This window comes from Pistacia vera, unplaced genomic scaffold (genome assembly GCF_008641045.1).
Source record: "Pistacia vera cultivar Batoury unplaced genomic scaffold, PisVer_v2 Contig1053, whole genome shotgun sequence".
Lineage (NCBI taxonomy): Eukaryota > Viridiplantae > Streptophyta > Magnoliopsida > Sapindales > Anacardiaceae > Pistacia > Pistacia vera.
The window spans coordinates 42,997-51,790 of NW_022195086.1; the positions used below are offsets into that span (position 1 = coordinate 42,997).

The 8,794-nt window shown below is 40.2% G+C and overlaps 1 protein-coding gene across 1 annotated transcript; it reads left to right on the plus strand.

Moving 5' to 3' along the window:
• The first annotated feature begins 4,295 nt into the window (after positions 1-4,295).
• LOC116128166 (uncharacterized protein YciO-like) lies at positions 4,296-8,779 on the plus strand. Its single transcript, XM_031413862.1, is given in 10 exon segments — positions 4,296-4,621; positions 5,613-5,728; positions 6,196-6,249; positions 6,343-6,367; positions 6,569-6,691; positions 7,124-7,290; positions 7,487-7,556; positions 8,152-8,250; positions 8,469-8,501; positions 8,503-8,779. Coding segments are annotated over 10 exon segments (936 nt in total). The 5' UTR covers positions 4,296-4,420; the 3' UTR covers positions 8,551-8,779.
• Positions 8,780-8,794: the final 15 nt, after the last annotated feature.

Consider the following 8,794-nt stretch of genomic DNA (forward strand, 5'->3'; position numbering starts at 1 on the left):
CTCATCAACCTCTTGTTGGCCCTCATCATTATCCTCGGAGTCATCTGAGTAGACGTAGGCCATTCATTGGGCCTCAACCTTCATCCTCTCTACTTTCTTCTAGTAAGCTCGCGGAAGGAAAGAGAAATCAATTGAAGGGTGGGCTTCCCTCAATTTCTGCACGAGGAAGACTGATGTCTGCCAGGCCTGAGTAGTGATGACCTTGTTTAGTTCTTCAATGTGGAACTTGAGTTAACTGGCCTCGGTTTTGGCCTTTCGTCGATCTTCCACCTCTTGGGCAAGGTTGAGTGAGGACTACATAGATTTAGCCTCCCAGTTTGAGGCGGCCTTCTAAGCCGAGGAAAAGTCAAAGTTTAACTTGTTATTGGCACTTCACTATTGTGCCAAATTCTTCTCAACTTCCACTGCCTTAGCTTTAGCCTTCGCCCAAGCAGCCTTGCTCGCGTTGAGCTTGTTAAGGAACTCCCTTTCCTTGACCCTAAAGGCTGCTATTTCCCCTTTGAACTGTTTGAGCTCAGCCTGCTTGGCCACCCTGTCTCTCTCAATAACCTCAGCCCTAGCTAGAGCGTCCTCCTTCACCGTCTCCGCCAATTGCCCCCCCCTTGTGAGTGCCCTCCAAAGTGGCATAACACTCGTCATAAAGGAGCCTATTCGCCATGCCAACCTAGCCAAAAAAAAAAAAGGAGAAAAGGGGGACAAGACGAAAAGTTAACAAGAAGCAAAGATAGCATGCAATGATAACAGAAAAAAAGAGCAAACTATCGTTACCTTCGCCGCATAGCTGTACACCAAGGCCAACATATCGGTTGGGGCAGCATCCCTAATGATCGTGAAGGTTCACGAAGTGATCCCATCCCTACCCGTTGCGGCCCTAATGTTGATATGGTCAAGGAGTTGGTCGATCAGAGCGTCGACTGCAGCTTGGGCCGTTTCATCCATCTACTTACTTTTTGTCCAGGATAAGCTGGATTTACTCCCCTCGGTAGTGCTAGCCTTGTTCGCAGGGGCAAACTTCTTCTTGGCCAAGTCCTTGGCTACTGTTTTCTTTAGGCCGTCAACTTGCACGACGACCTCTTTGCCCAAGCCACCTTGCTGCTCGGCCACCTTCTATTTGCTCGAGCCCCCTAGAGGCTCGATTGCTTTCTTTTTACCAGAGCTATCGTCCTGCTCAAGTGCTTTCAGTTTCCCTGAGCCTCTAGTAAGCTCGGGAGGTTTCTTCACTAGCCCCTTCTAGGACTCGGAGACACTTTTTTCTCCTACTGTCTTCGAAGCAGTCGCATGCCTTTTCGCGCTTAGGCCTTCCCCAAGCTTGCCACCGGCGCATTTCACACTGGCTACATCAGCGAGCAGCTTCGTCACTAGGCTAGCCAATGTCTTCTTGGCAACCGTCGAAGTTGCCGTTTACTTTTGAGGCGTTGGGTTTCTCGGCCCACATCTCTGCAAGAAAGTAACAAATAGTGAGCGACTTATTCACGCGCGAAAAAGTGTGAGCAAATGATAACTTACCCTTATCCAAGATCGTAAGAAATCTTGCATCGTTCCAACAGAAGTCATATGCTCACAGGTGGGGGAGCGTAATGATTTCGTTAATGTTACGTTGTTCATGGGGAATATCACTGAAATGTTGGAGCCTTTACAAGATCACGGTAGAGATCATTCTGCTTGATGTTAATTGCAATACAAGGCAATCCGGTTAGCTAGAATACAAAGCTCGAAAGCGATCCTTGCACATACGGTAAGTTGAAATCTTACTCGCTTTTGAGGCAAAGGCGTCGGTCTCCCGGGCTTTATAAAAGAAAAATTGTGAATCCCAGTACGGGACCTTCTTTGGGACGTCGACCAGCCCGTTGAAATGTACCTTTCTTACTTTGGAAAGGTAGTATGTCTAATCTTGACCTTTTTTGAGCCTATACAGATGAACGAGCTCCTTGACGGATAGCTCACCTAACTCAACGATTATGTACGCTATATACAGAGCAATAATAATGACATAGGAATTTGTGAAAAGTTGAAGGGGAATGATGTCGAACCGCCTTAGCACGTCATTAATAAAATGATGAGGGGGAATGGATACCCCACATCTCAAGAGGGTCTTAGAGGTTGCCACCCATCCAGACGAGGGATTCTTTCAAGAAATATTCCCCGGGGCTATCAAGTTAAGCTGCGGTGTATAGACCACTCTTATGCGTTCTAGATCCCCAACGGTAATCGAGGATTGTCGCTCCCTTCGCAGCCTATGGACTTGAGACTTCGCTGGTTGAGCCAACTGAATCAAGGCTCGATCGGAAGAGCCCGCTGAATTAGGATCCAAGCTTCATGCGACGATTTCCTCCAAAACCTCGGGGGCTGAGTCCCCAAGGACTGTCGAGCCCATGGGCTAATCGAACATGCGGTTGATTGTGCGACTGCTGGAGGAAGACATGGTTATAGCTCGCTTCAGGGTACCTGAAACAAAAGCGAACATGTGTCAAAGCTTGACCATTTCACGCTTGCTTTTAGTTCAGGCACCCAAGATAGCTCGCACCGCACAATAAATGCATGCAACCTACCTAAGGCTTCGGCGGCCACTATGTTAAACCCTCCTTAAACCTAGGACGTCGGAGACATTCAAAAACCCTACTAAAGCCCTAGAACATACAATGTGGCCACAACGGTAGCCATCTATTGACGCAAAAAGGGGAAAAACGAGTAAAGGAAGGGAAAAGAACCTTACCAGAACGAAAGAAGTGCAGAAACTCATTGGAAAGAGCACTGTGATGATGACAAGTAGCAACAAAGTGGAAAAAGATGTCAGAGAACTTTTGTGGACTGAATAAGCATTATGACGACTTCACCACCTTTTATAGTGGTTTGCATGGAAGACGAAAAGGCAGGGTTTAACTGTAGTAGTCGATCTATAATGAATCTCAACACTTCATTCGTTGAGCAATCTTAGCCCTTAGACGTGGCCATGTGTCATCCATCCACGAAGGGCAATGAGCCATCGGACTGTTATACTGACAACTGTCGACGCACGTTGCCTCAACTTCGTGCGTAAAAAGCTGTAGTCGCCCATGAGTGACGAAACGTGATTGACAAAGGCATTTAATGCGACATGATCGCTTTGAAATTACATTTTTTCCCTGACTTTTCATGTTTTGAGTTTGGCAGGTATTGCGAGAAGTGAACAAGTGTGAAGCATGTCGACCGGACATAAGGTTGACCTTGGAAGCTCGACCGAACCTGCGTCTAGAGACCTATTGGTGATCCCGAGCTTGACATCAAATCGAGTAATAGTCTTCGAAGCTCGAAACGAGTGTCGAACACTAGGGGGTAGATGTTGTGTGTGATTTTTCTACCAACCTCGAGCAACCACGAGGATATAGCTTGATCTAAGACTAGTTCGACTCCACCGGTTGTCCGACCAAGCACAAGCTCGTCAACACATAGTGCATAAGCTAGTCACAGACAACCCAAGTGATCATTCAAACAATTCCCAGATATGTTCAAATCCCGGATATCGCGGGAATGACCAAATCAAGATCAATCTCAACGCGATCAAAACGCCCAATCGTGAGAATATCGGAATTATAGTTCAGATCAATTGTAATCCTTTTATTTTCGCTATTTCCTTTGTACAAACCTTGTATATAAACCCCCACAAATGATGAAAAAGGGGTTACGACTTTGACAGAGAATTAACCTTGTAAGCTCTCACAACAAATACAGAAAACAGTGGACGTAGGCTCAAGAGTTTACCTCGCCGAACTACTTTAAAAATCTCTTTGCCATTTACTTTATTGCATTTATTATTCACCCACTACTGATTATACATAATCATGTGCACATCCATTCTAGTTCCACCAAGGTTGATCGGAATTCTCTGGTTGATGTAGATTTCTATATCAACACTTGAGTTTCTGGGTTTAAACCTTAAGGTCACATATCATAATAACGTTGACAGGCTTACCTGATCCTTTGGGTTTGTACAGTGTTCAATGGACCCCCCGAGATTAGTTGAAATGTGGACAAGCTAAATTGGACACCCTGGTTAAAAAAAAAAAATTACAAAATTTATAATGATATATCAAATGCAATATCTCAAAGAATAAATTTGAAATGGATCGGTACACCTCTCATTTCAGAACTCGTATGTTTATCCCATATTTGGTTACAAACACGTAATTTTCTAGATTGAATTTATAAACATTAGAAAATGGAGTCAAAATCCAACAGACGGTTACCGTAAACCATATACATCGTATAGTTAAAAAACGTTTAGTAGGATTTTTCCAGAATAATCCATAAAATAAAAATGGAAAAGTCCAAAAAGGCCCAAACATTTCTGGTTTGATCCGGAGGTTTTAAAACTGAGGTTGCCTCTCCCTCTCTCTCTTTCTCGCTCGCTCCAAATTTCATAGTAGCAGAGGGCCCCGGAAAGATGGCAGAAGCGCAATTGTCCGGTCACCAAACAACATCCTTCCTACGCTCACACTCGCTACTAACAGCAACAACGCGGCGTGCCGGTGTGGCGCCGTCTCCAAGCCGTGTCTCCTTCGACACGCCCAAGGCCAAAGTCCTAGCCATGGCTATCAAGAGAAGTCCTAAGCGTCTTAAATACTCCTCTCCTCAATTCACCAAGGTCTTCTTCTCCTCTTTCTTTATTTTTTTAATTTTTTTTCTCTGAGCTATTGCTGATGCAGCTTTCTGCTTTCAAAAGCGGTTTTGAAATTGTTTTTGTTTTTAGTAACTTATTTATTATTTGTTCTCTCTTGCTTCTTAATCATCAAAATGGTTCCATGGCCAGGGCGCATCACGGACTACCTAGTTACTAAATGTCGGCTCTTTACAAAAGATATTTAAGAAACGTAAAATTTTAATTCCTGTAAATTGAACTTCTGAACAATAATGTGCCACGTGTTAAAATTTCGAGCTCTGCAATCCGAGGGCTCTAGCGAGCGGGCTTGCTGTGTGAAATGATTTTTGATAACTTCAAATAGTAATCAATATTTTGATATAGGGAGAACGTGTTCAAGGCATTTACCAATTTGGCCTTTATATATATATATATATTTGTTGCCAATAAAAGTTTCAAAATTAGACGTTGAATGTTATTATATCATATTGTTTCTTTGATTTACCAAATCAATAAAACTGCTGCATTGCATCTTAAAAAAGTTATTCTATCAAGATAAACGTTAATGCTAAACAGTAATGGTTAAATTATTTGTATGTTTTGTGTTTGAGTGTTAACAACGTGGCTGTTGCTCTAACATAACAATTCTTTTTAATATATGATCAAGGGGATGTGACAGTGTAGGATCCCAGATTTGGGATTTGGTTACCCTTACCACCATGAGTGGGTCTTAAGAACTTATAGAATTATGTTGATAACATCTAATCTAATGTTAAATTGTTTAGGAATTGAAAGAAATGTTAATTACAAGGCACAAGCAGGGTTGGTAAATTTTACCATTTTCACACTGTAAGCAGTCTGGTAACCTAGTGCCAATACAATGTTGTTCCCCATATTGTTGAGTTTATGGTTCCTTATAGGTTGTGATTATTATAATAGTTTTACATTTTCACTGGATTTTTGTTTGTTTACTAGTTTAAATTCTTATGTTCATTAGGAGGATAGGTTGATGTATGTTGAAGTTGATCCATCAGGAGCAGATTGTTGGAAACTGGAACCTGTTGTTGAACTTTTGAAAGAGGGAGCAGTGGGGGTCATCCCTACCGACACTGTGTATGGCACTACTTTATCTTTATTTTTAGTCAGAGGCTGTGTTTATTGTCATGATACTTTGTGTCTTTAACAAGGTGGCTGTTATTGAAAATTTTGAAAAACTAGAATTTTAAGTCTGTATTTTCTTATGCAACTTTGAACTAGTTTTTTTGTTTTTCTAAAGGCAATTTCCCTGATTCATTATTTTGTATGGCAGTTGTTTGGTTTTTCAGAAACTGAAAATGTGATTTTGGATGTAAAGCCTATAATAATTATAATTTTTATTATGAATGCATTGCCATTGATGTTTCCTACCAGAAGTTGTCCTGATCCCTCTGTTAGTGGGTGTATATGACAATTCCCTAAATTTAACGTCATGCTGATGTTTGGTTCAGCTGTGGGTTTTTTGTTTTCTCTGGTTCAGAATAATGTGAAGCTTGAAATTTAATTTTTAATTTAAAAGCTGTCAACACTTGCTTTGTTCTTAGGTATGCAATAGTTTGTCATTTGAAGAGCCAGTCAGCTATTGAACGTCTTCGAAGGTAGATGATGTTGTTTCCCTTGTACTAACTTTACATTTCTCTATTATCAACCTCTTGGTGACAGTGGTCTTTTTGTTTTCCCCCCTATTGCAGAATAAAGAATATAGAGCCCTCGAAGGTAAGGAATGTTGCTTCTCTTCAGTTTAATATAGAAGTTCTTATCTTCCTTAGACAGGTTTAGATATTTAGTTAATCTGCTTTGTTTGGATGCTGCATGCAGAAAGCATACACGAGGAGCTTATTGATATTAGTACTTGTTTAGTAAATTACCATGCATCTTACCATTGACAGTTATGATTCCTGCTCTTCTCTCATGCAGCCTCTTAGTATCTTGTGCCGCTCTCTCCGGGACATAGATATATATACAACTGGGTTCCCTCGTGGTGATGGTCAAGGACATGCAAATATATTTCGAGCTGTTAAACACTGCTTACCTGGACCTGTAAGAATCTCTCCTTCATCTTATAGCTATTGCTAGCTGATTAAATATAAGGTACCCATCATTGGCATTCAAGAGCCACTATAATAGCTATTCACAGTGTAAAGAATATGAGGGAAGCTGGAGCAATACCCAGCATAATATGGCTTTTCACATGCTTGTCTTCTTAATCAAAATTTTCACCCTGCATGTATAGCTAATAGATTTACAAAGAAAACTTCCAGGTGATTTTTACAGCCATCTTGAGAACTTTTGGCATAGGACATTTCTGGGTGGAACAGCTCTGATCATTGTGTTTCTTTCTTTTGCATGTCCTGGTATCATATTAATAATGCTGATAATCATGAGTGCATGTTTATTAAACACTTACAGTTGCATTGGGTTCCTCAAATCTTTTATATGTATTATTATCCTGACAAAGTTTCTATGGAACAGTACACTTTCATTTTAACTGCCAGCAAAGAATTGCCTAAACAATGTGTAAGATATGGTACTACAACAGCCAAATATGCTTCCAGAAAAAATGTGGGTGTCCGTATCCCTGATGATGCCATATGCCAAGCAATATTGGAAAAGATGGATGCTCCATTGATATCCACAAGGTTGGTTTGAACAATTGTGATTAAAGCTGGTTTAGTTTTTATCTTTTCCCCTTTCATTCACTTTTTTATCTATTTATTTATTTATTTATTTTTGTTATTGATGGAGAAATAATTCTTATTATTTTCATTATTAATGATAAACAAGTTCAACACATTTTGTTATGATCTTAAACTGAATCTGTGTTTCTTGTCTCAGTGCCAAATGGCCGAAGGAGAATGAATGGATGATGGATCCAGTGGTGATAGCAGATATATATGGACCAGAGGTATGAGTTCAGTTAAGAAGATTGTTTTGTTTAGGTCAATTAATTTTGTAGGTTTTGCCTCCAATTTACTGCAGAGAGAAGTTTAATTTAGTAATCTGAGGAAGTCATCTCATTGCAGTGCGTTTAAATGTTGATCCTTTCTTTGGGTTAATGTTTTATTACATCGTTTGAAGTAGTTATTTTCTGTTTAAGTTTATGTATGAACTATAAGATAGGTTTCTTTGTTAACAGAGCTCCTCTGCTTATCTCAGTTTCTCTTCTTGACAATTTGATGACTTAGTTCTAAAGAATATTTGGACAAACTCCCTAACCCACCCTGCAACGGTCTGGCCACGTTTCTCCATGGTTCCCCGAAATATGGGAAATTTAATAAGGGTACCTGCTGTATTTACTTGCCTTTCTCTTGTATCCTGACAGAAAGAGATCGTAATTCACACTTCAAAAGTTAACAAGTTTTGTATATCTTTCTTTGGATCTTTAGCTATGAGAAGGCCTAATTGTAGTTATGATTCCTTGTAAATCACTTACTGTACGCCTGTCAGAAGTACAGTGTCTTTCTTGCTCTTGATTTGTGGTCATTTAAATTTTATTTTAGGGCCTCGATTTTGTTGTTGCTGGTGGTGTAAGAGTTGCAGATCCTTCCACTGTAGTTGACATGACTGGAGCTTATCCAAAAATTATTCGGCAAGGAAAGGTATGCATAGCTTCTGTTTTTCTCCATTGTTAGTGAATCATGTAAAAGAATAGCAAGGTGGGAGTGCACTGATGCTTTTGTTATTTGGAAATTTTGCTTATCAAAACTTTGTTTCTGATAATGCTGACAGTGACACAACCTATAAACTACTCTTGGCACAGTTTGATGAATTCTACTGTTGTATTTTACATCTGATCTTATGATTCTATGTTGTTCAGGGACCTAAATTACCCTGGATGGAAGAGAACGATGCTTAATGACTCAGCTACACTTGAAGATCTAATCCCTTCTGCTACCTAAGATGTTCTTGAACATGAATCTTGACAGAAACCTGTACAGAATTATAGTTTGTCTGCATTCATCACTTTTTATATGATATTTCAGTTCTGGGTCACATAATTAACATGACCTTGCATAGACAGCATAGATATGTTTTGTAAATGTCTGGTCAAGAAATGCTGCTGCAAAATTCTAGTAAATACTGAACATTTTTTATACTTGTGACTTGTGAGTGAATATCTCAATTGGTTTGAGGTCAATGAAA